Source organism: Mobula birostris, chromosome 6 (assembly GCF_030028105.1).
Source record: "Mobula birostris isolate sMobBir1 chromosome 6, sMobBir1.hap1, whole genome shotgun sequence".
Taxonomy (NCBI): domain Eukaryota; kingdom Metazoa; phylum Chordata; class Chondrichthyes; order Myliobatiformes; family Myliobatidae; genus Mobula; species Mobula birostris.
In genome coordinates this window covers 101,577,631-101,603,635 of record NC_092375.1, presented here as the reverse complement: position 1 = coordinate 101,603,635, position 26,005 = coordinate 101,577,631, and the positions used below count along the sequence as shown (strand labels likewise).

At 44.3% G+C, this 26,005-nt stretch overlaps 1 protein-coding gene across 2 annotated transcripts in view; it reads right to left on the bottom strand.

Moving 5' to 3' along the window:
- pdia5 (protein disulfide isomerase family A, member 5) overlaps nt 1-26,005 on the bottom strand; it is a 219,476-nt gene that overhangs the window by 154,777 nt on the left and 38,694 nt on the right. For both annotated transcript variants that reach the window (XM_072260943.1, XM_072260944.1), the window contains 2 exons: nt 17,300-17,383; nt 5,898-5,943 (listed from right to left, as the gene is read on the bottom strand). In XM_072260943.1, the coding sequence (XP_072117044.1) occupies nt 5,898-5,943; nt 17,300-17,383 (130 nt within the window). The remainder of the gene's footprint in view (nt 1-5,897; nt 5,944-17,299; nt 17,384-26,005) is intronic.

Below are 26,005 nucleotides of genomic sequence, written 5' to 3'. Positions count from 1 at the left end.
TAATTGTATTAGAAAACCAATCAATTGTCTTATACCAGTGGGGTAGAAACTATCCTTGAGTCTGGGGGTACATACTTTCAGGCTTTTGTATCTTCCGTCCAATGGAAGAGAGGCAAAAAAATGTATGGGGTGGGAAATCATAAACACAAGAGATTCTGCAGAGGTGGGAAATCCAGAGTAACACACATAAAATGGTGGAACTTAGCAGTTCAGACAGCATATATGGAAAGATTAACATTTCAGGCCAAGACCCTTCATCAGCACTGGAAAGGAAGGGTGAAGAAGCTAGAATAAAGAGGTGTGTGTGTGGGGAGGAAGGTAGAAGATGATAAGTAAAGTCAAGTGAGGCGGAGCGTAGCAAAGGTCATAGAGGGAGAGAAGTGAGAGAAGATCTCACTGAACACCTGTCAAAGGGAAGATTTAAACTTATTCAGGTTAGGCACACCTCAAAGACACTTCACAGCGCATCAGCAAATCATAAACTCAAGAGATTCAGCAGATGCAGTCTTTGAGGATGGTCAAATATGGCCTGTTGGAATCACGTAAAGTATTTGTGCTAATGTTTCCATTGGTAGAAACATGAAAGACTGAAGACAAATAATATAAGTCAACAAGAAATCAAGTGAGGAATTCAGAGAATTCTTTATCTAGAGAATGATGAGAAGTGAGGAGCAATGGGACAGAGGAACATGCTAAGAATTACAGAAGGATGGGAGGAGACTCAGGTCAACTATTTATACCAACCTCAACCCAAAGGACTAAAAACCCTATTTCAAGGACAATAGTTTATCTTTCTTAGAGGTTTCTTCAGAGCTTAGAAGTTTAGAAGTTCTACTTCCTTGAAGTTTACAAAGATTCGTCATATCTCCTATGCAAAGTTTTGATAAACTTCTATAAGTATGTGGTGAATATATTGACTGGTTGCAGCTTGGCCTTGTATGGAAACACCAATGCCCTTGAGCAGAAACGACTACAAAACGTAGTGAATATAGCCCAGTCTGTCACCGGTAAAGCCCTCCCTACCATTGTGCACATTTACATGGAGTGTTTTCCCAGGAAAACACCATCCATTATCATGGACCCCGACCATCCAGGCCATGCTCTCTTCTTGCTGATGCCATCAGCAAGAAGGTACAGGAGCTTCAGGACCCACACCACCAGGTTCAGGAGCTGGTTCATGGCTGGTTCAGGTTCATGGTTGAGTTAATACTCCTCAACCATCAGGCTCTTGAACCAGAGGGTAAAACTTCACTCAATTTCACTCTCCTCATCACTGAACTGTTTCTGCAACCTCACTTTCAGGGAGTCTTCATTTCATGTTTTCAATATTTACTGCTTGTTTATTTGTTTGCTTATTTATTTATTTACATTTGTACTTGCATTTTGGTATCCTTTGCACATTAGTTGTTGTCCGTCTTGTTATGTATGGTCTTACATTGATTCTAATTTTTTTTGTTTTTCCAGTGAAAGCCCACTAGAAAATGAATCTCAGGTTGTTTATAGTGACATAGATGTAAATTTAAAATCGATAATAAATTTATTTTGAACTTTGTATTCTTAAAATACTACATAAATACCGTAATAAGTTTCTAAAAACGTCTAGAATAATTACTTAGGGCAGCAGTCCCCAACCACCGGGCCGCGAGGAAACGATATAATTTGGCGATATGAGTCAGCTGCACCTTTCCTCATTCCCTGTCACGCCCCGCGCATCATCCATGTCAGTGCGGGAAGGAGATCAACTCCTCGAGCTTGGAAATGACGGCGGGCTGAAAAGTATGTTTGACATAACATCTCTGCCGGCATTCTGGATCAAAGTCAAGGCTGAATATCCTGAGATAGCCACGGAAGCACTGAAAACGTTGCTTCCATTTCCAACATATCTCTGCGATGAATGTAACAAAAACTAAACTGCGGATTAGACTGGACATAAGGAACCCCCTTCGAATATCGCTGTCTCCCATCACCCCTCGATAGGACCGTGTTGTTGCAGGAAACAAGCCCAGGGTTCCCATTGATTCAGCAATATTGGTGCGTTGCAATGATTTTATAAGTTCATACGGGGAAAATATGCGCTGTGTTTAATATCCAAACGTTACTTAAAATATTATGATGCTATTGACTTATATAACCATATAACAATTACAGCACAGAAACAGGCCATCTCTGCCCTTCTAGTCCGTACCGAACGCTACTCTCACTTCGTCCCACCGACCTGCACTCAGCCCATAACCCTCCATTTACTTTCCTGTCCATATAGCTATTCAATTTTTCTTTAAATGATAATATCGAACCTGCTTCTGACACTTCTACTGGAAGTTCGTTCAACACTTAGCTCCCCTGATAATTGACTTATCACTATATTCATGCGAGGAAAATGCGCTGTGTGTTTAATATTAAATTCGTTAGATAAAGCCTTTTAGAAACGAAATTGAGTGTATTAGCCACATATCACTGATATTCCGGTCGTGATTAACAACCCCCTCCGAACAGAATCGCCAAACACGATGTGTGGAAAAATAATCGGCAGGTGCACGCATGCGCAAATCACCCATGCGCACTGGTGCCCGCGCAAGGCTTCATGGTCATTGTAGTCCTCTGGGTAAACGCAACGTATTTGACTGCTACTCTTGTCCGTTGGCAACCATCCCAACCCCCGCCCCCCCGGGTCGGCCGGTCCACAAGAATATTGTCAACGTGAAACCGCTCCGCACTGCAAAAAAGGTTGGGGACCCCTAACTTAGGGAGTTGGAAAGAATTTCACCTGATCTTAAATACTGAAAGATGAATGCCAAGAGCTACCAGGGATGATAAGCATAAAACAAAATTACCACCACTGTAATACCATATTGTTTTTCATATGATCAGATATTATCTTAAAGTTCAAAAATACTAAGTAAATTTATATATATACTACCTTGAGATTCATTTTCTTGCAGGCATTTACAGGAAAGAATACAACAGAATTTTAAAAAAATCTATATACATATAAACAAAGACTGAAAAACAACTAACATGCAAAAGAAGATGAAGTGGGCAAATAAAAATAATACTGAGAACATGTGGTCTTGTAAAGAGTCTTTGGGAGTGACTCTTCATGTTGTAGAATCAGTTCAGAATAGCAAAGTCATCCATACTGGTTCAAGAGCCTGATAGCTGCATGGTAATAGATGTTCCTGAAACTGGCGTTGTGGTACGTAAGGCTTCTGTACTTCCTGCTTGATGGCTGTGGCGAAAAGAGGGCATGGTCTTCATGGTTGGGTGGGGGGGGTGTTATGTTGCTTTCTTGTGGCAGCACACCTTGTAAATGTTCTCAATGGTGCAATGGTGGGGAGGGTTTTGCCTGTGATAGACTAGGCTGTATCCACCGTTTTCTGCAACCTTTTTCATTCCTAGTCATTGGTGCTTCCATTCCAGGCTGTGATGCAATCAGCTTGAATACTCTGCACTGGACATCTATACAGAGTTTTTAACAGACATATTTGTAACCTTCTCAAAAAGTAGGGGTGCTGCTGTATCTTCTTTGTGATAACACTTAAACGTGCTGGTCCCAGGACAGATCCTCCGATACTTTGATGCCAAGGAGTTTATAGTTACTGACCCTCTCTACCTCTGATCCCTCAATTAGTACTGGCTCATAGACCCCCATCTATGTACTACTGTCATCAATAATCATTTCTTTGCTTCTGCTAACATTGGTTAAATGGTGCCACAACAACCTTCACACAGATTTTCAATCTCCCTCCTGTAACTGTATGCGGAGAAAACAGGGATTTTGGATGGATTAAATTTGAGTTGTTTGAAGAAACTTTATAAGAGAGCCTGTCTGTCTCTCTCACATACAGTTTGTAAATCTAGCACCATTCAGGAACTCAGCAGGCCAGGCAGCATCTATTGAGAGGAGTAAAGAGCATAGGTGTCGGGCTGAAGCACTGATGAAAGATCTCAGCCCAAAACACTGGCTTTTAATTCCTCTCCATAGATGCTGCCTGATTGGTGAGTTCGTCCAGCATTTTGTGTGTTACTCTGTATCTGCAGAAGCTCTTGGGTTTATAGGGTTAACATGCTCAGGTTTTAGATCTTTGTATCAATCACCTCCCATATAGAAGTTTCCTTATTTCATATTACTGAGTAAAGCAATATGTATTAAGTCTGCCTTGGTTGGATCTCCTTTGTACATTTTGGAATATTCCTTTTTGCATAAAAGTGGCAATATATTATAATTAGCTGATTTGAGCCTACACAATAATTGGCTTCTCTGAGTCAGGGCTACGGGGGAGTCATGAAAGAAAAAAAAAACTTAATCCGCTTTCTTTATTCTATCCAGAGATTCCTTCTCTGGATGCCAGGGAACAGGCTCAGAGGCAGCCCAATCACAGCTGAATAGTTGCCTTAGTCTCCTGTTGTGGATTCACAAAGAATGGATCAGTCATTGAGATGTGAGGATGCAAACATCTACAAATGAAGAGAAACTGCACAATACTTCCATGTACTGGATACAGTGCAGGCCTTGTGCATCTTTCATCTCATTGAAGGAGAAACATTGGCCAAGGGATTTATTATCCTGTCCTCAGCTAAAGACTGTGTTATTGGATTAGCAGAAAAAAAGAGAAGTTCATGACTGTTCCTTGTATGCCTGTGGTCTATGTGTAATGCCCTGGTTAAGCTTTTACTGCTAATACTGAAGGGTATTTCATTTAGTAGTTTTCTGTAGAAGCAGTGTGTTCTGCTGGTAGTGTTTGGGTAACAGGGTTTGTGATGTTCAGCTTAGGAATGTCGGGTCAGCCAGTCAGGATGGTGGAATTGGCAGAAGGTTCTAGAGAAAACTGGGCGGAGAGGTTTTGTAATGGACACTAAAGGGGTGGAGGTCCTTTTCAGAGGAAGATGGAGAGAGACGATTGAGAGAACCGGTGGTAGGATTCGATACAACTGGAATGTACAATTCCATGGAGTCCAAGATGGAAAGTTCTTCCTGGGATCGGTGAACAGGAGTTGGTGCCGTGACTACAAGGACACCTCTAGTTTTTGTAAGATTTGAACTCCAACTTGTGCACATTTGACTGTTTTAATTATAATGGGCCCTTCTATGTTTTTACCTTTTTGCTTTCTTCTTTAGCAACTATTTGATTAAGTTGATATTCATAAATGCATCTTGCTTATAGTTATATGCGATATAGGATCTGTTATTTCTGACTGACAGGTAATCGCTCAGATTGGGGGGTAGGCTGTTGAAACATCCTGGCTCTCCTGGTCTGGTGGGATCCAAGTCATCTCAGCCCGAAAGTTCGATACAGTTGATTTTCTCACTGCTGAGTTCATTGGCTTGTTAGCGAGGGGTTAACCAGCCGTGTTTCTGGAGACGCTCGGTAAAAAGGGGTTTCATATGAAACAGACTGTTTGCCCGGCCACCAACTATCTCAAAGAAACCTCTTGGCAACAACGTTACTCCATTATGCTTTTACTAGAATGATATGTGCAGAATCATATACTGAAGCACAAAACCAAATGGAATTAAAGTTACTCATAAGAATCTATTTAGAGATACAGCATGGTAACAGGTCCTTCCAGCCCAACGAGTCTGTACCACCTAATTAAACCCAGCTAACCTACAAAGCTGTGTGTCTTTGGAATGTGGGAGGAAACTGGAACGCCCAGAGGAAACCCACATGGTCACAGGGAGAACATACAAATACCTTTACAGACAGTGGCAGAAATTGAACCGAGGTCGCTGGTGCTGTAATAGTGTTGTACTAACCACTACGCTACTGTGCCCACCTAAGGGAAATTGAACCTTGGGTACAAACCTCTCAAGCAAAACACAGTAATGAAATGTACTATTTAAGTAATCATATAGAAACCAGGGTTGACCATGAAGATTTTGCCATAGCATTCATTACCTTGAATGTTTCAGGTCTTTCATACTCAACATGGAAAGCACCATCCCTAAAAGCCAAATGCAGATTGTTAGTTACTTCGTTCAATAACAAAAATCATTTCAAGCATTAATAAACATTAATAATACTATCTCTGCCACTACTCCTGTCAAGCTGACAGAATAATACAATAGGCAAAAAAACTGGCATGAAATGAATCAATCAATTTCTCAAACTAGTAAGACAAGATAGCCTGAACTGTGTTGTAATAAGATCTGACACAAGCACCAAGAAACTGGCACCAGTTAGATTGGCCACAATGGCAATACTGCATTCCCTATGATTCCGATCCTGGGTACATGGAAAAAAAGCAGGATTTACCCAGCCTTATTTACTAAGCCACAATACTTTTGTTACTACATAGGCATTGAAGTCAGGACACAGTAGCATTGTTTCTTAAATATCTCTGAAGTATTAGGCTCTACCACCATTCCCAGCAGTGCATTCCAGGGACTCACAACTATCAGTGTAAAAAAATCTACCTCTGACATCTGATAATAAACTTGATTCTGATTCCTCTGAACTTTCCTCCAGTCACCTTAAAAGGATGTCCTCGAGTTTTAGTCATTGCCACACTGGGAAAAACGTGCTGGCTGTCCACTCTGTCCATGCATCTTAATCTTATACACCTTTCAAGTTTCACTTCTGGTCAAGATGGCGCCAGCAAACAACAATTCCTTGGGCGACATTGTCTGGATAGCCAACCTCTTCCATTATTTCACATTTTCTATGCCTTCTGCTTGTTGGGGAGTATCCTGACAGGCTGCATCACTGTCTGGTATGGAGGGGGGAAGCTGCTGCACAGGATCAAAAGAAGCTACAGAAAGTTGTAAAATTACTCAGCTCCATCTTGGGTGTTAGCCTCCACAGTATCCAAGACATCTTCAAGGAGTGGTGTCTCAGAAAGGTAGCTTCCATTATTAAAGACCCACATCACCAAGGACATGCCCTCCTCTCATTGTTACCATCAGGAAGAAGGCACAGAAGCCTGAAGACACACACTCAGCGATTCAGAAACAGCTTCTTCCCCTCTGCCATCCGATTCCTAAATGGACATTAAACCCAAGAACACCACCTCACTTTTTTTTATATTATTTCTGCTTTTGCACTAATTAAAATTAATTAATTTAATATATATATATATATATATATATATATATACTTAGAGTAATTGATTTACTTGTATATCTTTTTCTATATTATCATGTATTGCAGCGGTGTGCCACACACAGCGCTAGAATAACCACACGGAGTCGGTGAGTTGGAGTTGCGATAAAAGAGATTTATTCAAACTTCGCGGTCTCCTTTAAAGCCTTCCCGTTCCTGCCCTCCCCGGGCGGGACTGCTGTGGGGAATGCATATTCCCAGACCCTTTCTGCACGCGGGATTTTCCCCCTGCTGGTGAAGATGGCCTGGCACCCTTTCTGGGGCCGCCCTCTCTGCTGGCGCGCGCCGTTTTGTGAGCCGGTTTGTGTGCACTGGAAAGTGGGTTGCTACATAACCCCCCTCCCCACCCCCCAAGAACCGGCGATACATCCCCCAATGTCCACAGCCTGGATCGGCCTCTGTTTGGGAGGTCTGCCCCTGCGCCATGGTGCCTGAGCCTGGACTGGTTGCACCAAGTCCACATGGGCCGGTTTGAGTTGGTCCACCGTGAATACCTCCTCTCTCCCCCCAATGTCCAGCACGAACGTGGACCCGTTGTTCCTGATCACCTTAAACGGCCCTCGTAGGGCCGCTGTAGCGGTGCCTGGTGTCTGCTCTGTCGTACAAAAAGAAACTTACAGTTCTGCAGGTCTTTGGGGACGCAGGTCGGGCTCTGTCCGTGCTATGAAGTGGGTATGGGGGCCAGGTTACCGAGCCTCTCACGTAGTCTATCCAGGACTGCTGTGGGTTCTTCCTCTTGCCCCCTTGGGGCTGGTATGAACTCTCCTGGGACTACCAGGGGCGCGCCGTACACCAACTCGGCTGACGAGGTGTGCAGATCCTCTTTGGGCGCCGTGCGGATTCCGAGCAAGACCCAGGGAAGTTCGTCCACCCAGTTAGGCCCTTCCAGGCGGGCCATGAGAGCCGACTTTAGGTGATGGTGGAAATGCTCCACTAGTCTGCTTGACTGTGGGTGGTAGGCAGTTGTGTGGTGTAGCTGCGATCCTAAAAGGCTGGCCATAGCCGACCACAGGCTGGAGGTGAACTGGGCGCCCCTGTCGGAGGTAATGTGGGCCGGTACCCCGAAGCAGGCTACCCAGGTTGCGATCAGTGCTCGGGCGCAGGATTCGGAGGCGGTGTCGGTGAGCGGGACTGCCTCTGGCCATCTGGTGAACCGGTCTATCATAGTTAGGAGGTACCGCGCTCCTCGCGACACTGGCAGGGGCCCCACGATATCCACATGGATGTGGTTGAACCTCCGGTGCGTGGGTTCGAACTGCTGCGGCGGAGCCTTGATGTGCCGCTGCACCTTGGCTGTTTGGCACTGCATGCACGTTTTGGCCCATTCACTGACCTGCTTATGAAGTCCATGCCACGTGAACCTGCTGGCGACCAGCCGGACGGTTGTCCTGATGGAGGGGTGCACTAAGTTGTGAGTGGAGTCGAAAACTCGTCGCCGCCAGGCTGCCGGGACGACGGGGCAGGGTTGGCCGGTAGCTACGTCACATAGTAGGGTCCTCTCACCTGGGCCTACAGGGAGGTCTTGGAGCTGCAAACCGGAGACCGCAGTTCTGTAACTAGGGGTCTCATCGTCTGCCTGCTGTGCCTCCGCCAGTGCTGCATAGTCCACCCCCTGGGACAGGGCCTGTATGGTAGGTCTGGATAGTGCGTCCACCATGACGTTGTCCTTTCCCGAGACATGCCGGATGTCTGTCGTGTATTCGGAGATGTAGGACAGATGTCGTTGCTGGCCGGACAACCAGGGGTCGGACTCCTTAGTGAACGCAAAGGTTTGTGGTCCGTGAATGCGGTGAAGGGCCTACCTTCTAAGTAGTATCTGAAATGCGGGATTGCCAGGTATAGTGCCAATAGCTCCTGGTCGAAAGCACTGTATTTGAGTTCGGGTGGTTGTAGGTGTTTGCTGAAGAACGCCAGGGGTTGCCAGCGACTCTTGATGAGTTGTTCTAGCACTCCACCGACTGCTGTGTTGGATGCGTCCACCGTGAGGGCAGTAGGAATGTCTGTTCTGGGGTGCACTAGCTTCATGGCGCTTGCCAAGGCTTCTTCGGTTTTAACGAAAGCGCCAACAGCTTTTTCATCCCAGGTAATGTTCTTGCCCTTACCTGACATCAAGATGAACAGGGGGCGCATGATTCGGGCTGCTGAGGGGAGGAAACGGTGGTAGAAATTCACCATACCCACGAAATCCTGCAGGCCTTTGGTTGTGTTGGGTCGGGGGAAGTGGCGGACCGCGTCTACCTTGGCGGGCAGAGGGGTTGCCCCGTTTTTAGTAATCCTGTGGCCCAGGAAGTCGATGGTGTCGAGCCCGAACTGGCATTTGGCCAGGTTAATTGTAAAGCCGAATTCGCTCAGTCGGGCGTAGAGTTGACAGAGGTGGGACAGATGCTCCTGACAACTACTGCTGGCTATGAGGATGTCGTCCAAATAGATGAATGCAAAGTCCAGGTCGCGTCCCATCGCATCCATTAGCCGCTGGAACGTCTGTGTGGCATTATTTAGGCCGAATGGCATTCGGAGGAGTTCGAAAAGGCCGAACAGGGTAATGAGTGCTGTTTTGGGGATGTTGTCCGGATGTACCAGGATTTGATGGTATCCCTGGACGAGGTCTACCTTGGAAAAGATCCTTGCGCCGTGTAGGTTTGCTGCAAAGTCTTGAATGTGCAGCACAGGGTAGCGGTCTGGCGTTGTGGCCTCATTCAGCCTGCGGTTGTCGCTGCATGGTCTCCAGCCTCCCGTTGCCTTGGGCACCATGTGCACGGGGGGAGGCCCATGGGCTGTCGGACCATCGTATGATCCCCAATTCCTCCATCTTCTTGAACTCCTCCTTCGCCAGTCGGAGCTTGTCCAGGGGGAGCCTTCGAGCACGGGAGTGGAGGGGTGGTCCCTGGGTCGGGATGTGGTGCTGTACTCTGTGTCTGGGCATAGCTGCCGTGAACTGCGGTGTCAGAACTGATGCAAAATCTGCCAGGACCCTGGTGAATTCATCGTCGGACAGCGTGATGGAGTCCAGGTGTGGGGCTGGCAACTTGGCTTCACCCAGGGAGAACGTTTGAAAAGTCTTGGTGTGGACTAGTCGCTTCCCTTGCAGGTCGAACAGCAGGCTGTGAGCTCGCAGAAAATCCACCCCCAGGAGTGGTTGGGCCACGGCAGCCAGTGTGAAGTCCCACGTGAACCGGCTGGAGCTGAACTGTAGCTGCACCGTGCGGGTGCCGTAGGTTCATATTGTGCTGCCATTAGCGGCCCTCAGGGGGTCCCGGTTCTCTGTTGCGGGTATCATAACTCGTTGGAGGTAAAACGCTGATCTCTGCTCTGGTGTCAACCAAAAAGTGGCGTCCCGACTGCTTGCCCCAGACATACAGGAGGCTGTCCTGAAGGCCAGCCGCCGTAGCCATCAGCGGCAGATGGCCCTGGCGTTTCCCGGGAATTTGCAGGGTGGTCGACAGCAGGGGGCCTCTGTACCCCACCGCTGGTGGTAGAAGCACCATTGTTCGTTGGGCTCCTCACTCCCGTCGCTGGGTTTTGTAGGCTCTGCTGCTGGGCCTGGTCTGGTCTGCCGTTGGGCACGCGGCTTGGTGATCTGTGCAACGGACGCCCCCCTCTCCTTCCTGGCATTCCACAGCACACCTGCCCGGGCCGCCACCTCCTGGGGGTCGCTGAAATTTGCGTCGGACAGCAGCAGGCATATGTCCTCGGGCAGTTACTCTAGGAACGCCTGCTCAAACATGAGGCAGGGTTTGTGTCCTTCAGCCAGGGCCAGCATTTCGTTCATTTCGTTCATTAATGCCGATGGCGGCCTGTCTCCCAAACCATCCAGGTGCAGTAAGTGGGCAGCCCGTGAGAGTCCAAAAGTCCTTATGAGCAGGGCTTTGAATGCTGTGTATTTGCCGTCCTCCGGGGGCGACTGTATAAACTCCTCAACTTGTGCAGCTGTCTCCTGGTCGAGTGAGCTCACCACGTAGTAGTAGCGAGTGGACTCCGAGGTTATCTGCTGAATGTGGAATTGGGCTTCGCTTGTCTGAACCATAAGCGGGGTCACAGCGTCCAGAAGCTTGGCAGTTTTAACAAAGCTGCATGAACAGATGCAGCATCGGTCATCTCTGGTCCAAATATCGTTTGGGCTGTCGGGGTCACCAATTGTAGCGGTGTGCTACACACAGCGCTAGAATAACGACATGCAGTCGGTGAGTTGGAGTTGCGATAAAAGAGATTTATTCAAACTTCGCAGCCTCCTTTAAAGCCTTCCTGTTCCCCTGGGCGGGACTGCTGTGGGGAATGCATATTCCCAGACCCTTTCCGCGCGCGGGATTTTCCCCCTGCTGGTGAAGATGGCCTGACGCCCTGTTTGGGGCCGGCCTCTCTGCCGGCGCGCGCTGTTCTGTGAGCCGGTTCGTGTGCGCTGGAATGTGGGTCGCCACAGTAGTGCATTGTACTGCTGCCACTAAGTGAACAAATTTCATGACATATGCTGATTCCAATTGTACATTTTGTCTTGATTATGCTTCGCAAACTGTTGGACCATGTGACGTGCAGTTTGGAGTTTGATCAAATGATCTAGCACTTTGCTGTCCCTGGAGGGGACTGAGAACTGCCTCATGGAGAAGACCAGTGATGGGGTGCAGGGCCATGATCGACTTCATTTTGAAGCGTTGAGGAAGATTGAAGCACCAAGGCGAATGCAGAGGTCGTCAGCGGTCGCTCTCCATGGAGGTCACGGGTCGACCGTGTCCAGAAGGCCACAGTGATTGCTCTTCACGGAAGGACTGAGTTTGATTCTGATGGGAGGATGTTTTCTAAATTCTAAGATTTAAGTGATTACCAGATTGTAGTTTATATTGCTGTCCTTCAGTTTTCTGTGTTTCATTTCTTGTTGCCAATTGGCAGGTTGGGGCTCCTCTGGGTGGGCAATATGTTAGTTTTTGTGAGAGGAGGTGTTGGGCATTTGGGGTTTGATGTTCTTGTTGTTTTTCTGTGTGGGAGATCTGTTAGTTATTGTGTGTGAAAGGGGGTTGAAAATTTGACGCTATTGTCGCTGTTCTTTTTGTGAGTGAGAGGGTTGGAGGTTTGATATTATCATCACTGTTTTTTGTGAGGGAGGGGGTTGAGTGGCTTGATGTTTCAGCCTCCATTTTCCGTGTGGGTGATCTGTTAGTTTTCGTGCGAGGGAGGGGGTGGGGGTTTGGGGTTTGCGAGTTTTGTTCCTTTTCCTTTTCATGCAGGGAAGGGGTTGATGTCTTTTCTTTCAATAACACCCGTGGGTTTTTTTCTGTACTTCCTGGCTATCTGGAGAAGATGAACATCAGAATTGTATTGTACATGCACACTTTGACAATAAAATGAAGCTTTGAACCACTAGCTTGCTCAACCTTTCCTCGTCAGAAAATAAATGACTATAGAGTCAAAGAATTATATAGCATGGAAACAGGCCCTTAAAGAGACCATCAAAGAGGAGGAGCTTAGGAGGAGACAATCGCACCTATCGGTGACTCTTTTGCTTGCAACTTCGGGAACAGCTCTATTTCCACCTTTAATATCTCTATTTTTCCCTTTCAGGGTTCTTTTGAAGACCCTGACCTGGAGTTACACGCTGACTTCAGCTCGTTGCTGGAATGGAACCTGCTCTTGGGGTTTCATGACATGCCAAGGGCACGGCCTAAGAGCTCAGCTCGCCTTTGGGGGGCCGAGATTTCATGGCTCTGGAGATGGACGGGTTGAAGGTCGTTGTCCCGGCAGGAGATCAGTGTGTTGTGGGAGTCAGAAGATCTATGGCTGTGTGCCCAGAGCTTGGAAAAAGCGACGCAACAGACTTTTAACATCGTAAACCAGCAAGTTGTTTGTTATTCCTCCCCTCTCGCTGTGAAATGGAGACACCTCTTTCTCCCTTATTAGGGAGAGAGAGAGAGCCTGTGGTATGTTGAATACCAGATGAACAAGTAGTCTTTGGGGTACTGAAAGTCTGTGTCTTTGCTGTATGCTTGAGTGCTCAGTGGAGGGTGCCGATGTCTTTTTTTTTTGCTGGTGGGGGGACTTTGGGGTTCTAACATTTCACTGTCATTCATTCTTTGGGGGCACTCCTCTGTTTTCATGGATGGTTGCAAAGAAAAAGCATTTCAGGATGTATATTGTATACATTTCTCTGACATTAAATGTACCTTTGAAACCTTAATCTCAATGGCTCTCCACATGGCTTAAGACCACCTGGACAACACAAACACCTACGTCAGGATGCAATTCATCAACTATAGCTCAGCATTTAATACCATCGTTCCCATAATCCTGATTAAGAAGTTGCAGAACCTGGGCCTCTGTACCTCCCTCTGCAATTGGATCTTTGACTTCTTAACCGGAAGACCACAATCTGTGTGGATCCTTCCTTGCTGACTATCAACAGTGGTGCACCTTAGGGGTGTGTGCTTAGCTCACTGCTCTACTGTCTATATACACATGACTGCCTGGCTAGGCATAGCTCAAATACCATCTACAAATTTGCTGACAATACAACCATTGTTGGTAGAATCTCATGTGGTGACAAGAGGGCGTACAGGAATCATATATGCCAACTAGTGGAATGGTACCGCAGCAACAACCTGATACTCAACGTCAGTAAGACAAGAGAGCTTCAAGTCCCTGGGTGTCAAGATCTCTGAGGATCTAACCTTGTCCCAACATATCAATGTAGTTATAAAGAAGGCAAGACAGCAGCTACACTTCATTAGGAGTTTGAAGCGATTTGGCATGTCAACAAATACACTCAAAAACTTCTAATAGTTGTACTGTGGAGAGCATTCTGACAGGCTGTATCACTGTCTAATATGGAGGGGCTACTGCACAGGACCGAAAGAAGCTGCAGAAGGTTGTAAATCAAGTCAGCTCCATCTTGGGCACTAGCTTACAAAGTACCCAGGACATCTTTAGGGAGCAGTGTCTCAGAAAGGCAGCGTCCATTATTAAAGACCTCCAGCACCCAGGGCTTGTCCTTTTCTCACTGTTACTGTCAGGTAGGAGATACAGAAGCCTGAAGGCACACACTCAGCGATTCAGGAACAGCTTCTTCCCCTCTGCCATCCAATTCGTAAACGGACACTGAATCTTCGGACTCTACCTCACGTTTTTTAAAATAAACAGTATTTCTGTTTTGCACATTTTTAAAAATTTATTCAGTATACCTATACTGTAATTGATTTACTTATTATTTTTTTTAAATTTTATTTTTTATTATTATCTTTTTTTCTCTGCTAGATTATGTACTGCATTGAACTGCTGCTGCTAAGTTAACAAATTTCACGTCACATGCTGGTGATAATAAATCTGACTCTGATTAAACCCAACTCATTGATGCTGACCCAAGTTACCTACCTGAGCTAGTCCAATTTAAGTCCATAAGACCCAGGAACAGAATTAGGCCATTCAACCCATTGAGTACACTCAGCCATTGACTTGGCCTCCACAGCCATCTGTTGCAACGAATTCCACAGATTCACTACCCTTTGGCTGAAGAAATTGCTCCTCATATGTGTTCTAGTGGTATCCCAAGGCCGTGCTTTCTTGTCCTAGACTCTCCCACATTTGGAAACATCCTCTCCATGTCCACTTTATCTAGAACTTTCTGACTGAGTTTGGCCCATACCCCTCTAAAACGTTTACAATAGCTGTACTTGTCCTTTAAATATTATAATTTTACCTGATTCCATTAGTTCCTCAGACAGCTCATCCCAAATACCACCACCCTCTCTGTGAAAGATTTGCCACTCAGATCCCCTTGAAATATTCTCCCGCTCTCCTTAAACCTAAAACAGCAGAGATTCTACAGGTTCTGGAAACCCAGAGTAACACACACAATATGCTGGAGGAACTCAGAAGGTCAGGCAGCATCTATGGAGAGGAATAAAGAGTTGATGTATCAGGACAAGACCCTTCATCAGAACTGGAAAGGAAGGGGGAAGAAACCAGAATAAAAAGATGGGGGAGGAGGGAAAGGAGTACAAGCTGGAAGATGATAAGTGAAGCCAGGTGAGGGAAAAGGTAGACGGGTTCACTCCTACCACAGGGATTGTTCTCTCCATGATTCTCTTGTCCATCTGTCCCTCCCCAGTACTGGCAATCATCCCTTCAAGAGGATTAAGTGCTACACCTGCCCATTCACCTCCACCCTCACTAGTGCCCCAAACAGTCCATACAGGTAAGGCAACTCTTCACCTGCAAGTCTGTCGGGGTCATCTACTGTACCTTGTGTTCCTGGTGCAAACTCCTCTACATCAGTGATACCCAATGTTGGTTGGGGGACCATTTTGTCCAGCACCTTCACTCTGTCTGCAATGGGGAGGATTTCCCAGTGGCCAACTAATTTAATTCTACTCCCCATTCCTCATTTCCATATGAGCTTCCTGTACTGCCACAATGAGGCCACTCTCTGGTTGAAGGAGCAATACCTTATATTTCCTCATAGCCTTCAGTCTTTGTCATGAACGTCAATTCCTCCAATTTCTGATAATTTGTCCCTCCTTCCCCTTCTCTCCTTTTCCATTCCCCTTCTTTTCTCCTTAACTGCCTATCAGCACTCTCTGAATGCCCCCTTCCTTCCCTTTTTCCTATGGTCCACATTCCTCTCTTATCAGATTTCTTCCTTTCCAGTCTTTTTACCTATAACGCGCTGTAAGGTTTCACTGCTAATGTAATGGCCTCTCTGTAATGTTTCTCTGCTAAGGTAATGGTTTCTGAGTCGCAGCAGTGTTTGGGTGATGACTAGAGATAATGATGACTATGGAATATGCGCTATCCAATGAGAGGCATGTTGTTCTTTCTTGTGGGTCTGGGACCAGGGATTCCTGATGTTTTGGAGAGAGATGAAAAGGGAAGACGCAAATGGAAAGAGCTGGTAGACTGGCAGATGGAGTGGACTCGGAGCGAGGGTCCGACGGTCAGCAATGCTTGGAGAAGGTCAATGGGGAATGAATCGACTAATCTGTGAGCTCCAACGTGCACGTTACACTGTTTCATTAAAATGGGCCTTTCTCCTTTTTATTTTCTTTACCAACCCTATAGTCAGATTAAGATTTATAAAGTTCAATCGTTAAATTGCATATGGTGTACTGTCTGATATTTTGCGGTTGGGATTTGTAACAGGGCAACGCATCATGCAGCACCCACACAAACGAGATTTCTCATTTTGGCTGGGCCAAAGGCTGACTTCCTCTAGACAAACGCATGTTGGCCGAACCTGAGGGTCACATACTATTTCCGCCTATCACCGCCATGCTTCTCAATTCATCCCCCTCCCCTGTCCACCTACCTTCCCCACAACTGGCTTTACCCATCACCTTCCAGCTTGTACTCCTTGCCCTCCCCCCACCGTATTCAGGCTTCTTTCCCCTTCATTTGCAGTCCTGATGAAGGGTCCCAACCTGAAACATTGACTCTTTATTCTTCTCCATAAATGCTACCTGACCAGCTGAGTTCGCCCAACATTTTGTGTATGCTACCTTAAAGTTATGCTCTCTAGTTTTAGACTTCCCTACTGTGGGAACAAGACTGTGACTAGATGATCCATTTTATCTTTGCCTCTCATGATTTTACAAACCTCAATAAGGTCAGCTTTACAAGACCATTCTGGTCTCACCTTGGGGGGAATTTAAATTAAATTAAATTTGGAGTTAATTTGAAATAAAGATCTAGTATTGCCAATCATGACCATTTAAGTACTAGTATCTCGATCTCCTTGCCAACATTTATCCCTTGGCTAACTTCAAACTGGGTAATTTTGTTGTGGCATCTATAAACAAATTGGCTGCTATGATTCCTACATTTGAACTGTGACTGAATTACAAGATACATTGGCTGTAAAGCAATTAGGGACCATGGATGCACACAGAAGTGTGTGATCTTTCCCTTCCCCTCAGGCTGCTACTACTCAAAAACAGCATCCATGCTGGCACCTTCATAATGCAAAGAGAAAGCAGCACAACAGATTACACTCTCAATGAGCCATGCTGATGCAAGAGAAGTCACATGCAGGGAAGGCAGTGGGAGAATTAGAAGCAACAGCCAGCTTCAGAAGGGCACCTGCAAAGCCCCTGCAGCAGTCTATCTGCTGCTCTCGTTCTGAACATGATCTGTGGCCTGCAAAGAAAACTGTGTGCAATAGTAACCAAGCTGTTAAAAAAAAATCTGAGACCCCAGTCTTTAATAGATATCACTCTGCTTACTTGTAATGCAACAATTCAACACCGTTTTTCTTTGAAGCTGGATCCACCTTCACTTTCTTGCATAACTTTCTGCTTTCATTGTTCCTGTAAGAAGACAGCAAGTGTGAGATGACTACAAATCAGAATTATTCTTTAGGTTCTGCATATGACCATATATGAGCAGAATTAGGCCTTTAGGCATACCAAGTCTCCCCCAACATGGCTGATTTATTATCCCTCTCAACCCCATTCTTCTGCCGTCTCCCCATAACATTTAATGTCCTTACTAATCAAGAACCTATCAACCTCCACTTTAAATATACCACGGACGCCCTCCACAGCCATCCAGGGCAATGAATTCTACAGATTCACCACCCTGCGGCTGAAGGAATTCCTCCACATCTCTGTTCTATAGGGACCTCAGTCTATTCTGAGGCTCTTTCTAGACTCCACCAATACTGAAAACATCCTCTCCACATCCACACTATCTAGGCCTTTCAATATTAGATTATGAAGACATGCTGTCCTCTTTTATTGTCATTTAGTAATGCATGCATTAAGAAATGATACAATGCTCCTCCAGAAAGATTTCACAGAAACACAAGGCAAACCAAGACTAAAAAAACTGACAAAAACCACATAATTATAACATATAGTTACAACAGTGCAAAGCAATACCGTAATTTGATGAAGAACAGATCATGGGCACGGTAAAAAAAAAGTCTCAAGGTCTCTCGAAAGTCCCATCATCACACGCAGACGGTAGAAGGAAGAGAAACCCTCTTCCTGCCATGAGCTTCCAGCGCCACAAACTTGCCAATGCAGCATCCTGGAAGCACCCGACCACAGCCGACTCTTGAGTCCGTCCGAAAACTTCGAGCCTCCGACCAGCCCTCTGACACCGAGCACCATCTCTGCCGAGTGCTTCAACCCTGGCCCCGGCAATAGGCAAAGCCGAGGATTTGGGGCCTTCCCCTCCGGAGATTCTCGATTGCACAGTAGCAGCAGCAGCGAAGCAGGCATTTCAGAAGTTTCTCCAGATGTTCCTCCGTGCTTCTCACGTCTGTCTCCATCAAATCAGGATTGTGCACGGCATCCTACTTCACAAATACGATATCATTTCAGAGCGGTCGCGCGCACTGCATTGCACTGCCATCTTCTCCTCCCCTCCCCTATTTGATATTTGATAGGTTTCAGTAAGATCCACCTCTCCATTCTTCTGAACGTCAGTGAGTACAGGCCCTGAGCCATCAAACACTCCTCATATGTTAATCCTTTCATCCCTGTAATCATTCTTGTGAACCTCCTCTAGATACTTTCCAATGCCAGCACATCCTTTTGTTAGAAAAGGGACCCAAAACTGCTCACAATACTCCAAATATAGTCTGACTAATGTCTTATAAAACCTCGGTGTTACATCCTTGCTTTCGTATTCTAGTCCTCTTGAAATGAATACTAACATTGCATTTGTTTTCCTTACCACCAACTCAACCTGCAAGTTAAGCTTTAAGGAATCCTGCACGAGAACTCTAAAGTCCTTTTCCACCTCTTACTTCTGAATTTGCTCCCCTGTTTAGAAAATAAACATGCAACAACTGCAATTCCTCCATCCTTTAGGATTTCCAAAAATTGTTTGTCAGGATCCTTATACATTACCACAGATTAAACTGATGTTAGGGCTTAATCCATTCCAGGTCACCAGCAAGTGGTGTTCCCAAGTTATCTTGGCAAGCACTTGATCATCATGAAAGCAAAACAATCAACATTTTTCTGGTTAAAAGAAAATACAGGATCTGGAAAGCACCGATATGTGAGCCTTTCAATCTCTGAGAAACAATAGAGATAAAGTTACTTGCCAGCTCATTCAATTGAGAAACAAATTTCAATCGTACATTACTCATCCCGCACATTTTCTCATCAAACCCCCGAAAACCTGCACCGTCAGGCTCAAGGACAGCTTCTATCCTGCAATTATCAGACTCTTGAACAGACCACTTGCACGATAAGATGGACTCCGGGCCTCACAATCTACCTCGTAATGATTTTGCACTACTGTTTACCTACAGGGCAGTTTTTCACTTTATTCTGCAATGTTATTGTTTTACCTTATTCTATCTCAGTGCACTGTACAATGATTTGATCTGTATCAACAGCATGCAAGACAAACTTTTCAGTGTATCTTGGTACATGTGACTATAATAAACCAACACCAGTACTACAGGTGGTTTCTTTCCATTTCCATTTCTGAGGAGCAACACTCTGATTTCACAAATTACAAATACTTAAAATTGTTGCCAAGTGTTCAGAGCACAGGATCAAGCTATTCATCCTAACAGTAATACACTCCTCATGATCCTCCTCTCCTCCAAATATCCATCATTATCCCTCATATGCACTTCTGCTATTATGTTTAACTACTCTTTCAAACAGACAGTGAATTCCACATCTTATCCATACTCAGGGAAAAGTTTCTCTTGAATTCTCTACTAAACTTATTGATCATCTTTTATTAGTAAGGTCAGTTACGGTTTTTTCTGATGAAATTATTCCTTCTACTGTTACATGCTCAAGGAGATCTGTTTTTTTGTGAGAATGATGTAATGGTCTTTTGGAGGTCACCTGACGTGATTTTCCCGCCAATGTGAGGTCACGTGATGACGTGCCCCATGACTATATAAAGGTCGACTCAGGTGACGCAGTAGGTTTTTGAGTTTGTAGATTTCCAGGTGGAATGTGTTGTGCCTCCGTTTCTGTTGTGTGTATGCTTTTGTGATGCAGTTTCATTTTTAAAACGGAAGGTGCATTCTCTTACAAGATATTGTATTTGGACTGGGAATTTGTGGCTGGAAGTGCCAATTTACTCAATTCCGACAGTTTTGAAGGGAGAGTGAAGAATTCATCGAAGTGAAGGATCGAGAGAAGTCGGCATCGTTTGGCAGTTTAATAAAGGATCGACCTTATTGAGTCTTCGACTGAGAGAATCTGCATCGAGATAACTCTTGTAAAAGGGCAATGAGTTCATACAAAAAGGTGCTCTCTCTAAAAGGAATTTAAGGTCAGTCGATTTAAACTGTTTAATTTCGGCACTGGGAATCCTGTGGACAGAACCGGCAGTAAAGGTGCGTCGGTGAAGAAATCTTCCTCCAGAGAAGTCTCTCCCAATTGAATGTGTAAAACTGTTGGACTTTCGAAGTTATCACTTTAAGAATTATATCTGACTGTATCACTTTAAGAACTGTTTTCAGCATTTAACGCTTTAAGAACCAGAGCCGAGTGGCGAATTGGTGAACAACTGCGTACCTGTTAACCTCCGGTTAAAGCTTTCTTTTGTTTTTTTTTTCCTTATTGTTTATACGTGTTTAATAAGTGTTTGGTTGTTTTTATATAACCTGTCTCGATTAATATTCATTGTTGCCGGTTATGTAACATAATTTTGTGGGGGCTCGTGGGATATGTTCCAATTTTGAGTTTAAGTGCTGGTAATTGCCATTTTGATTTGGTAAAAGGGAATACCTGATTTTTGTTTGGTTTGATTGGTGTGTGTGTTGTATTCGGCAACAATGGATGTTGACGGGTTTTTAAAGACGCCTGACTCGGGATTTTCAGAGACTGCAAGAAAACCTGCCGTACTGGAGATGGTTAAGAGTTTGGATATTAAAGGGATTACGAGAAATTCCACCAAGGCTTTCATACAAAGAAAAATTGCTGAACATTATATTAATTTGGAATTGTTTGATCAGGAGGTGTTAGGTAAGATTCCACTGAGTAATCTGGAAATGCAGTTGCATCTTGAATAGTTAAAGTTTGAAACATTTAAAGTGGAAATGGCCGAAAGAGAAGCTAATAAAAAAGGGAATTTGAAGAATGAGAAGCCCTTAAAAAAAGGGAATTTGAAGAAAGAGAAGCTCTTAGGAAGCTCTTAGTGTTTAACAAACGTTTGGTTGTTTTTATATAACCTGTCTCGATTAATATTCATTGTTGCCGGTTACGTAACACTACGCATGCTGAAACAATACTCTTCTGTAACCCAAGACACAAGAACTTGAGTAATAGAAGCTGTAGACCTTGAGGCCTGTCAATAACATTTTGGCGGACCTTTCACCTCAGTGGCATTTTCTTGCAATGACCCATATCTCTTGATTCTCTAATAGCATAATTATGGCCCTGCTCAATTTACACAGTTCTAGAGAAAAAGAATACCATCTTGTTTAACCTCTAGGTTTGGCTAAAAGAGGATGTTTTTGTGGACATAGAACACAGCACAGGAGCAGGCCCCTTGGACCATGATGTCTACACCGCACACTACGCTAAATTAAACTAAATCTCTTCTGCCTGTAAATGATCCATAAAGATAAGCTTTATGTGCCACATGTACACCAAAACATGGAAACATACAGTGAAATACATCGTTTGTGTCAACGACCAACACAGCCTGAGAATGTGCTGATCCTACAAGAGCTTCTTACTAACCGTAAGCCATACATCTCTGGACTCTACCACAGCACCCACAGGAAACACACACAATAATGGAGAGAATGTACAAACTCCTTACAAGTAGCAGTGGGACTTGAATTCGGGTCGCTGGCACTGTAATAACATGCTAACTGCTACACTGCCATGCCACCCTATCCCTTCATTCCCTGCATATTCATTTGTCTAACAGCCTCTCAAGTGCCACTATTGAATCTATTTCTAACACCCCCTTTGGCAGCCCATTCCAAGCACCTACCACTCTCAGTGTAAAAAACTTGCCGCACACATCTCCTTTAAACTTTCTCCCTCTTGTCTTAAATGCATGCCTTCTAGTACCTAACATTTCTACCCTAGAAAAATATATTCTCATAATTTTGTAAACTTGCATCGGGAGCTTATAACTCCTGATAGAATTGTTCATCACAAACAATGGAATAAACCGTTGGGGCCCTGTGGAATTCAGAGGGCAGTAATGAATGGCCTTTTCCTCAGAAAAAAATCTGAATAAGTTGTCTCATTGTTTTATAAATTGCAGAAACTGCCCTTGAAACTTAAGTACAGCCAAATGATGTTTTGAACAGGAAAACTATACTTAATTAAGAAACAGTGCTATTAAGGGATAGAAAGAATGACAGAAAATTAGGATGAGCAGTTGCTCACAAACTAGAAATTTCCAGGGCCCAATTTCTATATCAGGTCCTACGCCACCGAATGAGATACAAATCACATAAACATGGAATTCCATTCCTGATGAATGCTGACTTTAGTTACAAGGGCAACAAAGGAACATCAAATTACTTTACTGTACACAGCCCAGGAGATCATGGAATAAAATGTCCACCATCCATTCCTGATCATATACTGGCCTATGTCCATAATCAACCATGCTACCAATATTTATTCTTTCAGTTTAAGCATTACTTGGTCAAAATATTTATGATTTTAGCAAAAAGATGACTGCTAAACAAAAGAACCAATTTGCATGACAAATTAATTGCTACTCCCTCCTGTGCTGTATGAAAAGAAGAAATTATCCTCTGTACAATCTAAAAACACAACGATGGAACCACAAAAATGCATTTGAATTTCTGCTGTGAATTTTCCCCCCACTGCTGCTGATATCTCATTGAGGTTTCCATTATTTAGCAATGATCTTGGGCAGTTACTGTTGGCTGACTATCAAACTATCAGGAGCTTTCGTGCCACTGCCTCACCCAGTGCCGACCTGTACTTTTACAGCATAGGTTACTGATTAACGACTGAAAGCACAAACCAGGGACTCCATGACAGACAACACCCCAGGACCCTTGCCAGTGCTGCAATATTAGAGATGCCTTATTTTGGGCAGGAGATTTGAGTGAGACTCAATCTGCTCCCTCAAGTGGATGTACAAGAGCAAGGCAGTTTCCTTAACCAGCATCACAAAAATAAAATATCCCATCACTGACACATGGCAGCTTTTGCCAATTTTTCTGCACAAACTGGCTGCTGTATTTCCTATATTGCAACAAAAAATTCACTTCTGAAGTAGTTCATTGATTGTAATGCATGCATTACTAAATGACAATAAAAAGAGGACTGCGTGTCCTCATAATCTAAAGAACCCTGGGATATTCCGAGAGAGATATAAAAAGTTTATCTTTTACAGCTCTATGTAATGTTGGTTAGACCACACTTAGAATATTGTAAACATGAGGAATTCTGCAGGTGCTGGAAATTCAAGCAACACACATCAAAGTTGCTGGTGAACGCAGCAGGCCAGGCAGCATCTCTAGGAAGAGGTACAGTCGACGTTTCAGGCCGAGACCCTTCGTCGGGACTAACTGAAGGAAGAACTAGTTAGAGATTTGAATTTCAAATCTCTTACTAGCTCTTCCTTCAGTTAGTCCCGACGAAGGGTCTCGGCCTGAAACGTCGACTGTACCTCTTCCTAGAGATGCTGCCTGGCCTGCTGCGTTCACCAGCAACCTTGATGTGTGTTCTTAGAATATTGTGTTCAATTCTGGATGCAGAAGCTTTAGAGAGGGTGCAGAGGAGATTTACCAGATGCTGTCTGGACTAGAGGGCTTGGCTTATGAAAATAGGTTGAGCGAGCCAGGGCTTTTCTCTTTGGAGCAAAGGAGGATGAGGTGTGATTTGACAGAGGTGTACAAAAAGATAAGAGCCATACATTGAGTGGATAGCCAGAGACTTTTTCACAGGGTGGAAGTGGCTAAAGCAAGGAGGCATAATTTTAAGGTGATTGGTGGGAAGTACAGGCTGGATGTCAGAGGTGGTGGGTGTGTGGAACACCCTGACAGAGGTGGTGGTAGAGGCAAATACCTTAGTGGCAGTTAAGAAACTCTTAGATAGGCAAACGAATGATAGAAAAATGGAGGGTTATGAAGGTGGGAAAAGTTAGATTGATCCTGAAGAAGATTAAAGGACTGGCAGAACATCATGAACCGAAGGGCTTATATTATGCTGTAATGTTCTATATTCTAAGTACGCTTAGAAATTGCTTTTCGCTTTCGCGGCATCAGCTTGCTCTTCTACGTGCCCATAATTCCTTTCCATCATTTACCTCCTAAGTACTTTTCAGGTCATACCATTTGTGCACATGCATATTTTACATTTTGTCTGATTTCCCTTTGTTTTGCTCCCTTTTAAAGCTGTCTACCTGGGCTACCTTCCAAATCATGCAAAAGAATCTATTCCTGAAACTAAAAAGATTCTTCAGATGCTGAATGATGTGTCGTTTTGAGTACTTTCTTTCTAGGGTTTTAGGATTCCAGCTGTGAAATGCCCAGCACAGGAGGTCATTCAGGACATTGCTGGGTTTAGCTTTGAAAGGGCTATCCAATTAGTCCAGTCCAATTCCCTCCCTATTTCCCCTTAAACTAGCATATTTTCCTCCCCAAGTATTTATGCATTTCCTTTTGATAGTTATTACTGAACCTGTGTCCACCACCCTTGTATACTGGGATTCCAGATTGTAACTGGCTGAATATTCTCATCTCCTGTTTTTTTTTATTTCAGCCAATTATTTTAAATCTGTGTCCTTTGGGTACTTATCAAACCTGCCAGCAGTAATAATTTCCACTTATTTACTTTCATACCCTTTTCTTTCTGATTCCTTGTAGCAGAAGTTTACCAAAATCTTCAACATTAAATAATTTAAGTTTATTGTACAGTATTCATTTAGAACTCAAAGGACAAAGGATTTAGTAAACCTCTGTAGAATCAAGGCTGAAAAAGACAGGGCAATTATTTAGGAATGGTAGCACAGTGGTATGTTAATAGCAATCCAAACTCCTAGTGTAATCACCCAGAGACATATTGGAATAGCAATATATCAGGTGGAGAAGTTAAAATCAGTGAGATTATGAAAAAAAGACTTTTAATCGTGATCATGAAAATTCCTGTTAAGCAGGTAATGAAGCTGCTTAAGATCTGCTCTGCAATTCACTGATTTCAGCTGAACAATACATCCACTCTTCTGCTTAATTCCTTAACATTCCTGTACAGAATGAACTGAGAGATCGAGCATCCACACCTTTCTAAGATAGAAACCTCCAAAGGCTTAAAGTCTTTTCACTAAGAAGATTTTCCTCATCTTAGTCATAGGAATCCTAAAATTGTGGCATGTTAGCATAACACTATTAAAGTGCCAACAACCTGGGTTCAATTCTGCTGCTCTCTGTAAAAAACTTGTATGTTTTCCCTCTGACCCCATGCATTTCCTCCCACATTGCACATTCCAAAAACATTGGGGTTAGTGAGTTCTGGGCATGCTATGTTGGCCGGAAGCATGGTGACACTTGTGGGCTGCCCCCAGCACATATCTGTACCATGATGGTCATTGACGAAAACGCACATTTCACTGAATATTTCAATGTACGTGACAAATAAAGATAATCTTATTTTATATAAAACTAATTATATCTGTTCTACTCTACAATTAGAGGCAGCAGCCTCTTATCACCTAGCTTGAGAATTCTTCCAAGAATCTGACAGGTCTCATTCTTATAAACTCAACTAAGGTGCCAATCTATCTCTACTCCCTTCAAAGGACTTCATCATCATCCCAAGAATAGATTGAGGAAAACTAACTTTTTGCAAAGGCTCTAATCTAGATGAAGTCAAGCTTATTCCTCCTTGTCCATGAGTATCAAACCTACACACAGGACTGTAACAAAGCATTGTACAATTGCAACAAGAGTTCTTTACTGTGTTCTTCAACTTGCTGGTGATAAGTGTCATTATAGAAACATA